At 51.7% G+C, this 18,839-nt stretch overlaps 5 protein-coding genes and 1 non-coding gene across 6 annotated transcripts; 4 read left to right on the plus strand and 2 right to left on the minus strand.

Moving 5' to 3' along the window:
- Positions 1-3,590: 3,590 nt before the first annotated feature.
- On the plus strand, positions 3,591-3,911 carry N0V96_004162 (uncharacterized protein; the record flags this gene model as incomplete). Its single annotated transcript, XM_053188228.1, has 1 exon — positions 3,591-3,911. One exon carries the CDS (start codon positions 3,591-3,593, stop codon positions 3,909-3,911), a length of 321 nt encoding a protein of 106 aa, XP_053054190.1.
- Positions 3,912-6,656: 2,745 nt separating this feature from the next.
- N0V96_004163 (uncharacterized protein) lies at positions 6,657-8,244 on the plus strand (the record flags this gene model as incomplete). The annotated part of the gene is made up of 2 exons (XM_053188229.2): positions 6,657-7,040; positions 7,102-8,244. 2 exons carry the CDS (start codon positions 6,657-6,659, stop codon positions 8,242-8,244), a joined length of 1,527 nt encoding a protein of 508 aa, XP_053054191.2.
- Positions 8,245-8,558: 314 nt separating this feature from the next.
- On the minus strand, positions 8,559-9,283 carry N0V96_004164 (uncharacterized protein; the record flags this gene model as incomplete). Its single annotated transcript, XM_065757040.1, has 4 exons — positions 8,559-9,012; positions 9,063-9,077; positions 9,132-9,205; positions 9,263-9,283. 4 exons carry the CDS (start codon positions 9,281-9,283, stop codon positions 8,559-8,561), a joined length of 564 nt encoding a protein of 187 aa, XP_065614253.1.
- A 2,728-nt stretch (positions 9,284-12,011) lies between these two features.
- On the plus strand, positions 12,012-13,033 carry N0V96_004165 (uncharacterized protein; the record flags this gene model as incomplete). Its single annotated transcript, XM_053188231.1, has 3 exons — positions 12,012-12,273; positions 12,334-12,411; positions 12,483-13,033. 3 exons carry the CDS (start codon positions 12,012-12,014, stop codon positions 13,031-13,033), a joined length of 891 nt encoding a protein of 296 aa, XP_053054193.1.
- A 235-nt stretch (positions 13,034-13,268) lies between these two features.
- N0V96_004166 lies at positions 13,269-13,341 on the plus strand. Its single transcript has one exon. It is a non-coding gene; the product is annotated as a tRNA-Lys (tRNA).
- A 2,569-nt stretch (positions 13,342-15,910) lies between these two features.
- Positions 15,911-17,695, minus strand: N0V96_004167 (uncharacterized protein; the record flags this gene model as incomplete). The annotated part of the gene is made up of 1 exon (XM_053188232.1): positions 15,911-17,695. One exon carries the CDS (start codon positions 17,693-17,695, stop codon positions 15,911-15,913), a length of 1,785 nt encoding a protein of 594 aa, XP_053054194.1.
- Between the last annotated feature and the right edge of the window lie 1,144 nt (positions 17,696-18,839).

The raw sequence follows: 18,839 nt of genomic DNA on the forward strand, positions 1-18,839 counted from the left end.
ATAACAAATTACCAATGATCATCCTTAGCCTCAAGTGTTCAATAGTCGAATGCATACTATGACTCAAGACCGCTGTGAGTTTACTACATGCACATGATTTCATAGCCGTGTTGGCCGTCGTAGAGGCGGCCGCCAGCAAGAGTCCGTGAGTACCTTGACGATGTGACTACAGCAACCCACATCGAGTTTCCGATATTGTGTAGAATCAACATGAACGGCGAACACGACGACTTCCTGGTGTGCGTCTGCTTACTTGAAGAGGCTTCTCGTGTTCATGAATTTCGATAGAGGGGCAAGTGCAGAGGCTGCGTGGTCATTGCCGAGTAAGAGCCCCGAGATCCAGTTTCCGAAATATGAACCTACGGAACTGTTTTGGATTCAGCCCGTAGGACTTGCTCGTGGTAGGGGGTCAGCTCTGGCCGCACTTTGTATCCTCGTAGTTCTTGCGAAGAAAATACCCAAAAAGGGGAAAAGAAGATTTGCCCTCGCTTGATGAAATCTAGTATAACTCGTAAACGTACAACTGTCGGAGCATTAGGTACTTTTCGAAGTTCAGCTTGCTCCGATTCTCGAAGTCTGCTTATGGTGTACCTGCAGGGATTGTTGGAGCTAGACCGGACATAACTCACAGTAAAGCCCGTATGATGACATGTAATATAGAAGCTCGATGCACTCCGCCTAATCCACAACCCATTGATACAACGTACGGAGTACTTACCTTAGGTAATTCAACGTAGCCCATATCAGGTAAGCGTTCCGCAAAGGAAGGCTTGCCTTTACACGAGATTTGCAAGGTATCGTCGGCGATTTCTAATCAATTCGGCCACATATTATCTCCGTCTTACTGACGTTCATGTTCAAATTGTCGGCATTGCGGATTTTACACGATTTTGATATCTTGGATGATGGGCCTTGCAGAAATTGGCACAGGGGACTGAAAATTATAACGTACGTGTAGATCCAACGGTACAGAAACTCTACATACCCTTGCCTGTTTTCTTAGCGTTAGTGGTCGAGTTGGGATATCATCCGCCGAGTCTCCGCCAGATGTAGCTGGCAAACTGACAAATCATGACTGCTTTTCGGTCTCGCTTCTGACTAGTAAGCAGAACATCGCTCCTGAAAAGCTTGGGCTGTCCTGCTAATGTATGCGGAAGGTCCGCTCTTTACATACAAAACTGCACCGGCCGGGCTTAACCTATTAGAGTCTAAACAGCTACCCCTGTCTTGATTCTTCCAACCCAAGCCCGTGCGCCCCCGCGAGTTCCACGGTTTCCGCGGCTCACAAAAACAAAAAGGCTCGAAGAACCCGTAAGCAAAAGGGAAGCTGTAGCCGTACGGAATCTCAGCCCGACCTAGTAGTCCAAAGGCAGTCGTCGAGAGGGCATCCTTATTACTTGAAATCCGACGACGTGGGTTTTCTATCACATCATGGACCCAGAGCCGCATACACCCAAAACAAGCGTCATTCCTAGAGCTGTATGCCTTCCCTTTCGGAATCCGCGCCTGGGGATCGAGTATGCTAACCACCGGTATCCCACTCTAGTGCCACAACTGTCGGATCCGTAAGGTACTTATCATTCTATGTCCGAGTCCCCTGTCGTCAATGGCCGGCCGAGACCTTCCGGACCTGGTCCGCGGCACGCGTTCCGCGCCCTCGCCTCCGCGCTCCCTTTCGCTTAGCATTCGAATGATCACAATCGCGGGACTGACGAGTAGGATTCTAGACACGCTGCAATCGAGAGGTTCCTTGTTCCAACTGCGTCACATCGAAAATTCCATGCCGACCGGCAGGGCGACACACTGCACAGCGGCCAACGGTTGAAAGGGTCGAAAGGTACGGGTGACAAATGGCGCTGTCACCGAGTGATTTTGGGTTTGAGCTGACATTTCAGCCGCAGCCAAAGTCCTGGTGCGCCGACTATTCATCAACTACATGAGAGATTGAAAGCCGTCGAAGAATCTCTCAGGAATCAAAATGACCAGCACGGCAATAGGGCGACGTCAATTTCTACGCCAAATACGATCCCGACCATTGAGGATGATGCAGTCTCACATCACTGTCTGTGGGAAGACCACCACGTCTCGTACCAGGGCGAATCTTCGTTCAGGCAACAGACTCTACTTGCAAGTCAGATAGAGGAACTCCGACTTGAAGAGGCGCAGACCCCGGGCGTGATTGACGAGCTTGCAACATTACGAGGGATATGCCAACGACAAGAGACCCCCGTAGAATCGCGATCGAACCGAAAGATTCGCCAACCTCATTCAACAAAAGGGGCAGAGCTACAGCTTCCGCCATCCGAGTTCGTGATTCGTCTTCTTCGGACTGTGAGCCGTAGGTCACCCCAAGCAGGTTCTCAATCTCGGCCGAGTACCTTGGCTAAACTATCTTCAAAACCAGATCACTCCATCTTGTTTCTATTCTACGCAGTCGAAAATCGCATCCAAGTCGAAGAACTTTGTCGAAGGGTGTACTTCTCTGTAGAGCCAGTGACGATTGGAGAAGTGACCTTGCTGAATGGCTTCTTATCGGTGCTCCTCAGAGACATCGATTTCGAGTCAAATCCCGAATTCAGTCCGGAAGAAGCCAACCGTTTGTACACCATGTGCAACTCCAACTTCAAGGCTGGAGTCGAGACTTACGAAGTGATGGCGGTACCTACATTCGAGCATACTCTCATATTATCCATAGCGGTCAGTAAAGCGCGAGTCTGGTCCGTGCTATGCTTTCGAGACGGTCGAACGTGTGGACTGACTGGAGTTTCGGGCACGTAGTGTCTGAAGGCACAACAGGATGGCAACTTGCCGCTACAATGGAGCCTAATGTCCGCTGCCGCCCGACATGTCCTAGCATTAGGTTATCATCGAAGGGGGAAGTTGGCCGCGTTACCGAACCAAGAAGCGCGGCGGGCACGACGACTCTTCTGGCACGTATACTTCGCAGACCGGGGACTGACCCTCACACAAGGTAAAGCGCCAGTTATACAAGACATTGACGTCGACATCGAGCCATTCGAAATAATTCAGACGCCGGAGAGGAAGCCCTGGGATACTTCATTCTCCGCATTCATCGAATTCGGGAGGATACAATGCAAGATCTACGAAAAGCTTTACTCTCCAGCAGCATCCCGTTCTACGGGGGAGGAGAGGCGGGCCGTAGCAGCCCATCTCGCAAAGCGCCTAGCGACGTGGTATGAATCATGGCGCAGTGTCGACTATTCCCACGCATACCGAGTAGAGCTGTTTCAGTTCACGTTCGATGCTCTCGAGGTCGTTTACTATTCCATCCTAACACTCATACATCGTGGGGCAAGCAGCTCGAATGCAGCCAGCGCCATCACGGAGGAATGCTTCGAGGCAGCCAGGAAAGGCCTGACTGCCCATGCAACTGCATACCCCCGATCCGCTTCGGGAGGATATGCCTCTCTATTCACTTACGCCGTCTGGTATGCGACCTATCCTCGTTTCAAATATCAAAGACTGTCAACTAATTCTTGAGCAGGACACAGCTCTATTCCTCGTATACGCCATACATTATCACCTTTCTCCGCTGTATCAGGAACTCAGACGATCAAGACCTGAACCTAATGCGCTCCTCTCTGGAGATCAGCGAGCGCCTAAGTGGCTTGGTGGAATCTTGCAAGAAGCAATATGAATTATGTCGGGCCCTGTACCGCATAGCAGAGGCTTACATCAAGGCGAAGAAGGGTGTCGCGTGTACTGCCGTACCAGCTGAGACCACCATCACTCTACCCCTACAACAACCGACGACAGATAGCTGGCCCTGCTTCGAGTCAAATCTGGAGCCGAATGCGTTTACGGACCTGCACGTCGATGACTGGAATGGCTCCTACATGGGACAGATGTCATTCACACTGGAGAACCATCTGGGCAAGGGCGGTCATTAGCTAAGATGATAGCAAGCCACCTCAAACTATGTCCTGTTTCCAAATTCGGTTAAAATATGACCTGATGCCCGAATTATAGTTCATCCAGTGTAAAGGAGTCCAAGGCCTCCTTCAATATTGCCTCGGTCGGTCAATCCACTTCCAGCTAAGGCCCCTTCGCAGAATCGGGATGACTACGAAGCTTCTAAGATTCGGTGACATCGACTCCAGGTCACATAAGTTTGCTAGACATCATCGGGGCCTATCCAGACTAATAGTCAGGCTTCTTTCAAGAAGGGGCTGGCTGGCGGCTTATAGATGATATAGTCATCAGGCCTATTGCCAAACTCTCTAGGCATGCCCGGTGTCGTTCGTCTATGTGGTCACTGGAATGTCGTCCTGTCCATCTGAAGCGGCTTGCGTCCATACCGGCAAGTAGGTTATAAGGGTCAAATAGTATGATTTCATAAAAGCATCAAACCAGGAAGGTCCAAAAAAAGAGTTCACCCCCCCCCCCCCCGCGGGTGCTGAACTGGGGGCTACATCTCTGGTGCTCATGCTGGGATTCGAACTCGGGTACTCGCTGAGCCTGTCGTCGAGTAGGCTGGTTGGCGTGGAATTAATTGTCGAACTTAGACCACTCCACCACCCAGCCAGTTTGACCTGACCCGTCGACCTAGACGGGCGCCTGCTGGCTGGTGACTGTAATGGAGTTGAAGGGGCATATATGGTGTTCAGGTCCATGTGTGGCTGAGAGGTTATCGGATGAAAGTTTAGTGGCTGTGGTCCGCTCTGGTCCTCCAACGCCAGAAGCAGGCACGTTCTTATGGAAAGGAAGGTACGACTAGCAACACATACCTTGCCCTAAGAGGACATACCTTACAATTGAGGTAAGGTGGGATAAGAGTCATCCAACGGCGAGAATCTCTCAACTATGTATACTTCTCGAGCCAAAGTAGTGTGTATCGCGTGCATGGTTTGGGCAGCCCACCGTGATGGACTTTGTGGTGAAGAAGCAGAAGATGAGGAAGAGCCCCGAGGAGCAGAAACTCGCGGGGATGTCGCGTTTAACTTTTTGAGGTAGTTGGAGTTCAAAATCCACTCCTAAGGTGGGCGCCGATACCAACTCAATCAATCATCGGGCGGAATCGTGCTCACTAACCCTTGACCTTGGTCCGTATCCGCCGCCATTTACCCGCCCGGCCCATACTTGTACATGAGCATTGGCAAGGGTGAAGGAGGAGATATTGGGGCTCTGAGAGCCTCAGGATATGCCGTACTACCAAACACCCATATCAGAACCTCATCGGAGCTTGGGACAGTGCCTGCAACGGGGTTCATCCTTTGTCTTGGTGATGACTTTGATGCGCACCCGCAGCTTCGAGGCAACCGCACTTCTAGCAGTCACGTACTTCTTGGCCTCTCACCCAGAGGTTTTGTCCAAACTTAATCACAAAGTCTTGACTTTGTTCCAATCGGAGGAAAACATCAACACCAATTCTCTCCAAAACTTCCGACTGGACCCGCCTCTTCCTCGCTCTTCGCCGTTGCTGGTGCATAAGGGAGGCGACACTTTCTGTGCGTTCTACGTGCCGGAAGGCGTAAGTTGCCCTCTTTATACTGCCATCCGTTGAAAGACTAAGATACAAGAGCTGTGGATAGCGTTCACTAATTTCTTGTACAGACTGTCGCAGTAATTCCCCTGTGGGCGATGTATCACAGCTCTCAGAACTTCACACTCGCCAGTGACCAAAGAGAAGCCAGGAAGCCCTTTAGTTTTAATCCAAGGAACTACATTGGAATGAAGTAGGTCAAAACTGGAATGCGTTTTAACAAGACGTCGAGTGTCTGGGCTAACAGACCAAACTATCCTCGCATACCCGGTAATCAGGATTATATGAGCCAGGATCATTTGGAATATCGAAATCAGACCTTCTGATGAGAGTTGAAGGTGGATCGAGGGGTAGGAGACGTGGGTTGTTTTGGGAAAGTCCGTATTGAAGGTGTACTTGACACATCAGGATGTGCTTACGTCCAAGGGGTTAAAGCCAATTCTTGGGCGGGGTGTGACCTCCGCTTGCGATGGACTTTCAAGTCATGGTGCGGAATCCAGAGGATTCTAGCCAGATTCAGCTTGCACTACCTCACTCGGCATAAGCTCCAAACATGGAAATGCGAAAGAAGTAGGTATCAGAACTTAAGAATCTGGGTTCAAGAATGGTCATTGAGCAATTCTCGTGATGATGGCAATCAGAGGGGCTAATTCTACCTGAATTGGTCCTGTGGATCACATGGACGATGCGAAAAACAAGCGATTCGTCAATTGGCCAGACTGAATACGACTATGCTGTCATTAGACTCGTCAACTTCTGTGGTCTTCATCTCGATATGCCTCCCGGGTGCGAATGTAACCCATGTCAGAAGTTCCCCTTCCACACAACGTCTGCGTCTTCCGCGTATAGGCATCGCACCTAGCCATCGAACCCCAGATCCGATTCTGGGGATGCGGGGTACTACCCATGCCCACAGTAGGTCACAGCAAATTACACCAATGGTTAAAAGTAGGATATCGGGGCTTCGATCGCCCCGTAAACTCGGCATAGCAAGTGCTTATCATATCTGTTTATGTTTGTTCTTCCACATTGAGCCATTTCAAGCGCTTGCGATAGCACTCGCTAGGAGACGTATAAGAATGTCCAAGTTCATGAGGCAACCATAGCAATGTCTCTTGAAGATGATAACCATAGATTGTTACCGATAATCAACATGGCTCGATTTCAGCTCTTCTACTTGTTATCCACTTTGGTCCTCTTTGGATATGTTGAAGCTCAAGAAACTACCACCAGTGACTTGACAAAGTTGCCTCAGTATCACTACAAGCCTAGGACGTTCATTCTGACGGACATTCTCAATGAGCCCGATGATCAGATGTCAGTGGTTCGCTATCTGACCTACTCAAATGAGTTTGAAACCAAAGGTCTGGTTGCCACAACTTCCGTTAGCATGCCAAACGAAACGCACCCAGAGGCTATCGAGCTTATCATCAGAGCATATGGCGAAGTTGTTTCCAATCTAAACAAGCATGTGCACCCCAATGCAACCTTCAGTCCAGCCGAAGACCTTCTGAAACTTGTGAGATCAGGCCCAGTGGTAAATGATGTCTCCTCTTCCAGGCGATTGTCAACGCTCTTCATTGACTTATCATCTTCAGGTTTACGGCCGGCAGGCTCTCGATGAACCGTTAAGCGACGGCGCCAGACTTCTTGTCGAAGCGCTTGAAGCGGACGTCAATCCGTTGTTCGTATCCATTTGGGGCGGAGCCAACACCCTAGCGCAGGCCTTGCAGTTCTTCCACGCAGAACGAACTCCCAGTGAAGCAGCCGAGCTTCGTTCCAGGCTTCGGGTCTACTCGATCTCGGACCAGGACGATTGCGGCCCATGGATTCGAGCGAACTGGCCAGATATCACGTACATCGTCAACGTGCACGGCTTTCGGGAATATCAAGCGTCCACATGGAGCGGCATAGGCGGTTCAGATAATGGTGCTTCCAACGTGACGAAAACACAAGATGACTGGCTGACTCCCAACATCCGCATCGGCCCCCTAGGTCAGGTGTATCCCAAAATTCTCTATGGAATGGAGGGCGACTCTCCCAGCTTCATGTGGCTTATTCAAAACGGTCTCAACAGTGCCGGGCGCCCAGACTGGGGTGGTTGGGGTGGTCGGTACAGTCGTGTAACCGAGGCCGCGGACATCAATGAATATGGCACATCCATGGATACAGCAGTTTCCGTCTCTGGGCTAGATCATCAAAGCCCAGGTGCCACAGTTTGGCGGTGGCGAGACGCCTACCAAGACGACTTTGCTGCGCGAATGCAGTGGACGGTTACGGATGGTTTCGAAGGCGCAACGCATCCACCCAATATCGACGTCAATGGCTCCGTCAGTTTTGATGCGATGGAGATCTTTCTATCGTCCAAAGACTCCGTTGTATTAGATGCCAGCGAAACCTATGATCCTGATCACCCCGAAAGCTCTACTCATCTTGAATTCGAATGGTATGCCTACACGGAAGCCTCCGTCGCTTGGGCAAGTGGATATCTCGCGGGACTCATTGAGATCCGTCCTCTATCGCCACCATCTGGCACAAACGGTTATCTCGAGGTCAACAATGCAGGGTTCAGGAAAGTCACGATTGGTCCGAGGGTCCAGATCACGAACAATGTGCCGAGCATCTCGCGACTTAAGGGAGCATCTTGGCATGTCATTCTACAGGTAAACAACAACAAGGGCCAACATCCCGTTCGCAGGTATAAGCGAATCCTGATTCAAGATTCGGAGAGCAAGAGTTGAATGGAGAACAAAGAGCTTCCACTCCATGGTCTGTAGTCTAGGTAATATCTTCAATCTCCGGGGCCGCGAAGTCAAGGATTCTGGGGGAGGCCAAAGGCAGACATTTAGGACGAACTTTTCCCAACTCGCAGTGCTATCTCTAGTCAATATCTCCCCTTGTTCGAAAAATCCTGTGCACGTAAAGTAATTTACGGATTGCGATCTCTTTGAGTGATCTCCAGTCTATGAAGGGCTCATGCAAGGCTCTTAATGAAGAGACTTGGGACATGTACCTTGATTCAACCAGCGCATATCTAACAATAATGTGGAACAGTTCACCGACTTTCCTGCTGCGTAGCGGCCTGATCCTCTCCTTCGAATCCCCCTTGCCTGAGATAGTTATCCACCAGCGCGGCCTCAGTGCGACTCCGAATCTCGTCCAGCGCCGGCTGTGCGGTTAGCCAACTCGCCACGAGCATACTCTTCATCTGCCAGGTCGAGCTGAACCGTCTGGCATTGTACCAATCAAGGTTGTGGCGTCCGAGCTCCGGTTTCCAGGGGAAGTTGGCGATCAGGTGGAGGCGCAAGATGGCCGGGTAGTTGTCCAGCTGCAGCAGGGATTCTTTCACGGCAACAATGTACCATCTGGTACTTCCTAGTACGAATCCTAATGAGGATCCGACGATGAAGGGTAGTGCGGCGGTGCCCCAGATGCTACTTCCAACGATAGCAGCTGAGAGTCCGAGGACAGCGGCTGTTGACGTGCCTGCTAGCATGCTCCGGAGCATGCTGAGGTAATGTTAGCTGTGAACGTCTGTCAAGAGACATGCGGTGCATACAGAAGTCCCGGGCCACTGTTGAAAATTAGCTAAGCTTGAATATGAGGAAGAGAGAGTGGTAGAACAAACTTGACATTGCCCCATCCGCCCAATATCCTCAACAAGTTGAAGTGAGGTTGCGCATTGGCGGTGTACTCGTTGACCTTTGGAGATGATTAGCAGAGCCTTCCTATTGAGGGCAAACAGAAATATATACTTACCGCATATTCTTGGACCGACATTTTGATGTGCAGTCTGCAAAAGTCCGTCGAGACATCGAGACACGAGTAGGATCATCACAGGAGAATGTTGATTGAAAACATCATTGTTTGATCTTAGTTCGGGCCCAGTCTTCTTAGTCAGCCGCCTGCCGCATCATGTCATTGGTCGATGCGGCAAAATCTCGGGCGCCAGCTCCGTGAATCGGTAGGTCCACCCCGGCCGTGCCTCGGCTCCGCAGTCCAGGGCCCGGCATAACTATCTAACCTGCCAAAGTACTAGCGTTATTGCCTTGTCGGCAGTTGATTCAAAGTTAATTCACAGAAGTATATGGAACAATAGCCACACAGTTATCAGTGTTCCTGCAGATCTGTCGAGTAACACATCCATGATATTGAAGTCCATATTTAAGTTAAGAGTTACCCGGGGATATATGACAGTATGAGCGGTTCCATGTAGTAGCCGCATATCTTGAAATATATGAGTGATTGAACTTTCCACTCCATTTGACCAGCACAGAATCTTAGACTATGCATTCTAGAACTGGATGATGCTTCACAAAATAGGCCGTGGATTTGATCAAGATTGGACATACATTGAGTAAGTCCACTACTAGCCAGGCTATTTTAATGACGATGGTTTCCATTCCAAATCAAGAGCAAAGCAAGTAATCACAGCATGTGTAAGCCGCACAAAGATGGTGACGACGAGGTCTGATTTTTTTTTTCCAGTGTCTAAAAGCTAGAGTGCAGTCAGGCTAGAGGCCTGCTGTGAAGTTGGAGCAGCCACCAGGAGGGGTGTTGTGGCAGAATGACCACATGGACTAATTCTGCTACTTGCCAGACGCGTTTCAGCCTTGAGAAGAGGAGCCTGCTCGATCAATTTCCATGAAAACTTCCTGCCTAGGCGTTCTTGGCTCGGCCTCTGCTACGGCCCTGTCTGCTGCCTCTGCGGCCTGTCTTGCCCTCCTCTCTAGCATGAGGTCTATCGCAATTCGGGTATTCACGGCCCTCGTGTATGCTCGTATTTCTTTATCTACTGGCTCCCTGCGCTCCTTTTCGATGAGCCCGGGGGGGCTCTAGAATCAGGAACTTTCTCCTGGCTGGGTCTGGCTCCCAAGCTTCCATCTGTTCAGGGGTGGCTTTGACGATGCACCAATGGCAAGGATAATCTCGCGTGACCATAGTTTCCGGCTTGGGGTTGAAGCACTGTTTATTGGTATCATTTCGAGTGTCATGGCATTCGTTGTTGACGTATTTCTGCTGTCTCCCGCAGCATTTGGGCCAGCAGACGAGGTTGATGGAACACATGTTGAGATGCCGACGAGCTTGATGAGCCAAAAGCGAAGAGGCTAAGCGACATGGTGAGTATTGCTGATTTCTGCTCTTTTTTTTATTTTAGCTGCGTGATAGATTTTAAAGCTTACTGGTATTATGTGTTGAAGCTGAGTTCTTTCGTAGACTTGACTGTGTTTGATGGATGAGGGTGTTGACACAGAGTTGGGGCTTCAGCAGAGTCCCATGAGCTATAGTTTTATACTCGAAATATGAGGTAATGAGCTTCGTATCACGATTTCGAGAGGTTTGTTTCAATGATTTTTCCAGAGATTGTTCAGCTCATCAACATCTAGCTATCGCCGTGGATGGCATTTCATCCTCCTGTACTACCGCCGTGCCTTGATGGTTGGCGCAACGACAAGGAATTGAGTGCTTCAATCTCCCCATTTCGTTTTCTTACGCGAATGGATGGGAATGAGCTTTGAAGTTGGCCTTTAGGCGTGTAGCGTAAGTGTTCAGAGATTTTTAGTAAGTATTACGAGGTAATTTGACGCTGCAAAAGAGGAGTGCTTGTAGGCGGGAGGTCAAGAACAGCGTGCATTGTCGACCTTGTTCTCTCTCTCTCCCTACAAATCTTTACCAAACATTGATCAGGTAGCACCAATCAAAAGCATGATTGGTAGCTTGCAAGCTCTGGCCAGCGCCAAATTTAGTTGCCAGAAGGAACGTTGATTACCGAACAACGACGCCTGCGCAGTGCCCCGCCACCGTTGTCCGTCCCGCCGATGCTCCAGGTACGGAGCGCCGCACTAACAAAGGAGCGGAACCATCGGCCATCCCAGGAAACATGAGGCAATGCGAACTGAATCCAATTGAGATAGCGTTTCAAAAGCCTGCTGATCTCGTCCAGTCTTTGCGAGGAAGGGTTTACCGCACTGTGGTTGGTGACACCGCACGTCGAAAGCACTCTATCATTGAGATGCCTTGTAGAATGAAGAGCCTGTGTGTGCACTTGGCATAGAAGCTGCCTAAACCACCGCTAACGCCACAGCACTGAGGCGCGACGCCGCAAATGAACAGAGCACAACATTCCTTGACGAACACCTTATTTTTGGTACCTGCATGCAGGTATACTAGCACCTCTGGTCGTTCCACTCTTGCTGAGCAAATTTGACAGACGCAAGCTGAAGCTGACATCGTCCGATCGGTGACGGACTTTTTGGGGATGACCGAAATCATACCGGCTGCAAAGACCCCACCATCGGTTCTTTCTCCCACCCGCCTCGGTCCCGAGCCTGCCACCCTGCCCGACTAATCCTCCTAAGCTTTCCTACGTCAGCTTCAGCGTCCCTTTTTAAACTACTGTCGCCCTGCAGCATTCCATAGTGTAGCTAGCAGTGTTTTGTTTACATCATTTTGCATCAGTGCACACCTGCATATCGTCTCTACACGTATCATTCTTAATCAATTGAAGATGGCATCAGTGACATTACGCCGTGTTCGACCGGCGACCATCGCGGCTACCGTTGCAGCGGGAGGCATTGGCCTGGCGGCGTACTCGAGGTTGTTCATGAACAAGGCGTCTGCCGAGTCTGGAGCACCGCCAAAGGTGTTTGGTGCGGGGCCTGCGTTTGTGTCGCTTGCGCTGGAGAGCTCGGAGGATGTGAACCACAACACCAAGCGATTGCGCTTCAAGTTACCACAGAGGGAGGCAGTCAGCGGTCTTTCATTGACATGTGAGTGTTCGCGGTCACCTGAGCTTCAAGGAAAAGAAAGTTGCTGATGTTCGAGAACAGCTGCCGTCCTGACCATGTCATGGCCTGAGGGCAGGTGGCTTCCCGTGGCTAGGCCTTACACGCCCGTGCAACCTCTCGGTAAGAACAAGAGTCATTCCCCAAAGGCCATCAATTGCATCCCGGGCATGAAATGCTAACCGAACAAACAGATGACACCGGATACCTCGAACTCATGGTAAAGAAGTACCCAGACGGCAAGCAGAGCACACACATCCACTCCCTCACACCAGGCCAAAAGCTCCTCTTCGCCCTCGCCATAAAGGGCCACCAATGGAAGCCCAACAGCTACAACCACATCACCCTCATCGCCGGCGGCGCAGGCATCACGCCGATCTACCAGCTCGCGCAGGGCATTCTCCGCAACCCGGAGGACAAGACGGCCATCACGCTCGTCTTTGGCGTCAACTCGGACCAGGATGTGCTCTTGAAGCAGGAATTTGAGCAGTTTGAAAAGGAGTTCCCCGACAGGTTCAAGGCCGTGTACACGGTGAGCAACCCAGTGGCAAATTCGCCGTATCGAAAGGGGTATGTGACGAAGCAGTTGTTGGAGGAGGTCGGGGTTGCGCCGAAGAGGGAGGAGGATACAAAAGTGTTTGTGTGCGGTCCGCCGGCGATGGAGGCGGCTCTTGTGGGGAAGAGGAGTGCGCCGGGGGTGTTGCAGCAGTTGGGGTATCGGAAGGATCAGATTCACCAGTTCTAGAGAGTCAATTGGGGGCTTTGCCTAGATGTACGTTACAGAGGACTCGGGGGTAGGTTGAAAAAAGATCAATTTCTTCAAAAGTTTGCGAGTTTTGCCGCGAGAACAGAGAGAAAGAACTACAGAACCTGACGGAGAGCTCGGGATCGCTGCGACTCTCAAGAGCCTCAGAGCGGCTAGAGAACGAGGCTACTATAAGCCCGGTCTGGGGACAAAACCTCAACAATTCAAATGACCCGCCTTGCTAGCTCAATCGGTAGAGCGTGAGACTCTTAATCTCAAGGTTGCGGGTTCGACCCCCGCGTGAGGCTCAAATCCTCACCGCGATTGGCTAAGCCACTCTTCGGGTTATCTTTTTTCACTTTTTCTACCTCTTTACATGGTACCAGACTCACCCTTGTGCGGTGGCAGCTTGAGGCTGAGGCTGCGCAACATGCCTCTCTAGATAGAAGAAGATTTTTCTTTGGGAGAGAGGACTTTACTCCGTAGCACCAACCTTGTAGAGAAAGTGGAGAAGTTGTCGGCGTCAGTATCTGAGCTGATCATTGCGACAATGCCCGCATTTACGTGTGTGTGCTCATCAAGTGAGCTATCCATAGGCTCTTTATTGCCAAGTTTGAACTTGGTGTCTGTCAGCCTTGCTGATATCCGAAACTTTCCTTATATACAGGAGAAATCTTATCTCCCTAAGTAGATACATCTTTGAACGAGAACTTTCACCGGCTTTCTCATGTCCATTGCTCACAACCCTCTCACCAATGCCATTCAAGACCCAAAAACCTACTAAGAATTGCAATGGGACACGCAACAGAGGATATTCGCGATTCAAGCTTCACGTATCTCTTCAAATGTCATCTATAAGTCGCCATGCCAATCATCAACCGAAATCAACAATTTGTCCCGTCATCTCCGGGACATTTCTCTTCAAAGTCCTCCCACAATGAAACCCAACCGCACACCATGATTCGTTGACGTAATGCACAACCCCCCACAAAAAAGTTCTCCATCACTCAGCCACCTCTGTCTGTACATATCCCTTTCCTTTCCGCCCATCAATCAACCTCACCACCACAACCGTAAGCTTCTCATCACCCCCACACACACACCTCAATCATCTAACGATGGACTAACAAAGGCGAAGATGGAGCAATTCGGCCTCTCAGCAGCGCACTCGGGCGCCATAAACCACATCCACGCCATCCACTTCGGGACCGCTGCCGTGGACGTCGTCAGGGAGATCCGGCTGGCTGTCACTGTTGTCGTTATCGGATGGGTTGCTGTCACGGGGATCAGGACGATATTCACTCGAGAACGGCGTTGAGTAGAGGTATGCTGACTTGACGAGGAGTGAAGTCGGCGGGTGAGGCGGAGCCGCGAGAAGGAAGCTCGTTGCTGGGGGGTTACGAGATTTGGGCCCTCTAGAACAGCTCAAAAAAGCTGTGATTTGTACAAAAGAATAAAGAAGAAGAAAAAACAGAAGAAGATTTGATGAGAAAACCTCGATTCCTTTCTGGGGATCTGTATCTGTATCAACAAGTAAACACCCTTGATTGCCACTTTCCGCGTGCACTTTTCCACATCTCCAAAAAACTACTCGCGGTTCCCAGCAATCCCCAGACTTCAGTCGTCGACCTCAACAGCCCGCACTTTCACAGCCTCCAAAGTTAAAACATTGTTCACGCCGCGGCCAGACTACGCCGGCGGAAAATGCAAAAACCTCTGACAGCACCACGCCCCCGTCCCCGAAGCACAAGCCTGTGCCGCGCCAGCGCTCGTGTCATTTGCCTTCTTCGTCCACCCTTCTGGGCAAGCGCCGTCGCAAAAGGCCTGGCAGATTTCGGCGTTGGGGTCTGCCGCCAAAGAGTCTTGGTGTAATTTTCGTTTAGTGATAGATCACGGGTGCCCATTTAATCCATTTTCTGCGGTGTGATGTTCCAGGAGGAGGGAGTGGGTGAACCTACCGAGGGGAATGGCTAATGCCACAGCCATGAGGCTCCATAACACGATCGCGGAGTTCTTCATATCTGGCTTGTGATGAGGAGTTACTGTGATGTGTCGTGATTGAATCCTTTCATGATGAGTCTGGCATACGTGTTTTTTAAAAAGCAGAGAATGAACAACTACTCGGCAGTTGATGGGTGATGTCAAAATAAGCTACATCTTCTGTCAACCCTTAATCACAGTGAAACATGGGACAATCAAAGAAAAGAAAAAGACGCCTGCGGACAGTAATGTAATTATAGAGCACCTCTTAGCAGGAGACAAAGATAAATAAAGCAGTACTCCCTGAAACTCGCATGAGCGAACCAACGATCTCGGGTTGGCCCGCGCGGACGGGAGGCCCTTTGTTCGCGATCCCAGCGTCATCCTTGCTGCGGCGGCGCGCTTACGGGTTGTCTACAAGAACATCTGAAACTTCAAATACCGCAAGCACAGGTGTCAGTCCCGCAGAACTCGAAGAGTCTATTTGGGGCTGCTGCCAGTTTTCCCTTGGACATCAGTGGAATACACATTACTATCATCACAGAGCGAGATTCGAGGGCATAGAAGAGGTCCCAAGGAAAAGATTGATCTTGAAAATGGTTGTAATTGCTAGTCATCTGAGTAACTTGCATCTGTACTATGAAAGAATGCCTCGTCATGCAACTCGTGAAAGTCCCTCGTCTCAGCTACCGAATCCTTGTAAATACATGTCCCATGGTTTACCCATCATCCAGTCATGATCCATTCCCAGTCATATCCCATCCCAATTATTTTTTGTATGTACCCATATCCACCCACCAAAAGAGTGTCTGGAACCAGCCCAAGCGACTCTTTTCAAAACGCCAAGATAAAAGCAGACGGAGAGATAATTCCAAAAAAGAAGGCAGAAAAAACAATTCAGCAAGCACCATACCGCACACCTCGCTTACCCAACTCCTTTCTACCAACGGGGTCCTCGGGCATAACCCAGCCTCTAGCCCTCTTGGCTTCACGCTTTTCTGCCAACTGCGGCTTGGGCATCCACTCATCCCTAGGCAGCGCCTTGCGTCGGGTACCCTCAGCAGGTGCGCCAATCTCCGTCTTCCAGTGCGCCACGGCCCCGCGGCCCTGCTGCTGAGGGGCGTCATCGCCAGCCATCATGCAGAGACCCCAGAGCGCAAGGCAGGCAGTCAGCGGGATCTCGCCAACCTCGCAGTCGGCATCGTCAGCGACGGCGGCAAGCTGAACGGAGGTGACTTCGAGGTGACCAAAGTGGGGGACGGACTCGCTGCCGTTGCGAACGACGACGAGCTCAATCTCGGTGAGGATGAAGCCGTAGCGGCACGAGTGCTCGCGCATGGCGTGGTGCAGGGCGGCGAGGCCGCGGAGGTACTCTACGCGCTTGATGTTGCCCTCGACACGCATGCCGGTGTTGAAGCGGTCAAAGGAGCGGACGAGACCGACGACGCGGGCGGTGGGCTTGCCGCCAAAGATGGTGGCTGCGGAGGCGGGTTCGCCGGCGGGAGAGGCGGTGAAGAGGAGCTCGGGCTGCTTTGCGGTAGCAGAGGGGGCGGGAGCGGAGAGCTGCATGGGTCTGTGGGAAGAGATGGCGAGCGCGGCGTTGAGCTTGGGGAGGTAGTGAGAGGCGTAGATGCTGTGAAGAGCGGCTTCGGTCTCTGGGTGGCGGGCAGTCGGGGCCGGGTTGGGGAGGAGGGGTGCCGGGACGGGGCAGTTGAGAAGGGCGGCGGCACCGGGGAGAGAGAGGACGGAGGAGGCGTTGAAGGTTGTCCAGGGGCGGATTTGGCGAATGTCCCACCAAAAGTGCTTGGTGTTGGGGTCCCGAAGAGGGAACGAGATGGTACGCACCAGTGAAGGAGCAGGGTTGGATCCGGTGAGGTAAGTCATGAGAGTGGTGCTGGGAGTCGGGTCCGGAGTAGCAGCGGCGGACAGGCTGAGGGGAGACGGCGCACGAGGAGTGTAGGAGGGGAACATGTATGCCTCTGATGGCTGCTGAGGAGCAGGAGAGGGAACGTATGAGGGCATCTGACGGTAGGTCGGGAAGCCGAACTTCTCGAGGGCAACACCCTCAAGACTGCAGGTTGACGCGCGGCGAGATTGCATATCATCGGCGAAGATGACGGGAGAGCAGAGAAGAGATGAAGGGGTCTGCTCCTCGGGCTGGCTGCAGTAGGAAGAGGGCATGTTCCATGTGAGAGTCTCCGGGTTGGTGAAGCTGCGGGTGTGAGCCGGGCGGAAGACGGCGTTGGTGGTGGGGGCCACGGGAGTTGCCCGTCTTGGGACCGGGGCGCGGGGCTTTGGTGAGGCCTTGATACGCTTAGGAGGCGACTCGATGGCTTGGTCCTGGGAGCGGATCTTGGGAAGCAAGAGAGGACCGTGTTGGCGGATCGGAGGTGAGGCACGAGACGGGGTCGTCATGCGTGTGCTCACCGAGTCCGGTGTGGAGTCTGCGGCAGAGATGAAGGAGTAGACGGAACCATTTGAGCGAGAGCGGTTGTGGCCCGGGTTGTGGTGGTAGGGGAGGTCGAGGAGAGAAGAGTCGAAGGAGAAACTCGGCGGCGTGGAGGGCTCGCACGAGGGAAAGATGAAGTCGAAGGACATATCCGCTGCCAGACTAGGGGTTGATGATGTGTTAGTGGGGGTGTAAGTGAGGTGAGAAGCAGGGGGCATCTCATACGTGGACATTGTGACTGTGTGAGTTGGTTGGATTATGGGATTATGAGAGGTGTTTCGTGAGAGAGAGGAGGCCAGCTCCAGGAGTTCTTTGGCGTTTGAGGATTGCGTTGCGATGAGAAAAGCAGACGGGGGTTGCTGTGAAGCAGGGACGAGGTGGCCGCGTTCAACGAGACCAGGGCGTTCCGAGAGATCTAGGTGTATAACTTTTTTGATTTGGTATCCAGATGATGCGAGTTATAGTAAATAAACAAAGGTCGACTTGATAACAACTTTAGACTGAGACGAGGATGAGAGGACGAGAGCGCAAAGGAGACGAGCAGATGAGGAGACGAGATGAGGATGGAGAGGGAACGGGACAACAGAAAGGGACAGTAGGCGCGGGAGGGGAGGACATCTTTATCCTCGGGTTTGAGGCTCGTAGCCCAATGGATGTGGTGGTGGTGATGCGGCGCGCGACTGACGGCCGACTGGAGCGAGGGCGTGTGGCCTTCACCCCGGCCCCAGCCTTGGACTGATCGCAGGTCGTCGGGCCCAAGTCTGGGTCTCTAGACCCCATCAAGTGACGGGGGGAGGGAAGAGCAGCAGCGGTACAACGCAACTGTGGGTTGAGCTGCGCGCATCCGGCTTGGGGGTCTGTAGTCTGTAGATGCCAGGGTCCCTTGGACGGATCGTGGGCCGAGACCAGACGACTGATGAGAAAAAGATGGATGGACACGTATTTCTCGACTACGTAGTTACGGTACCTTAAGGTAGTGTGTATTCCGTGGTTTAGGTGGAGAGAAAGACTGTCTGTCGTCTATCGTCTGACCCCGGCAAGTCACAAAAGGACACAGGAAACAGGATAGCTTGGAGCTACTGCAGAAGGAAGTGAAAAAAAAAGGGTGGACTCGTCGATGAAATGCTGCATCTTGGGCTGCATGGTGGGAATGCAGAGGTGAGGTCGGCCCACTACGGCGTTGAGAACTTGAGAGAGCTAGAAATCTGAAACACGGGGCAAAAGTGTGTGAAGGTTAGTCCACTTGGAGGTACATTGGCGCCGCATAGATGCAGAAGAAGAACTTGAAGCTGTTCGTTGAGTTTTGGCCGGGTTGAGGTGAGGTGGTGAGGTGAGGTGAGGTCGAGGTGTATCAGTCCGGGTCTCTCTGAGTTTGGC

Source organism: Colletotrichum fioriniae (assembly GCF_027942845.1).
Source record: "Colletotrichum fioriniae strain IMI 355084 chromosome Unknown scaffold_4, whole genome shotgun sequence".
NCBI lineage: Eukaryota > Fungi > Ascomycota > Sordariomycetes > Glomerellales > Glomerellaceae > Colletotrichum > Colletotrichum fioriniae.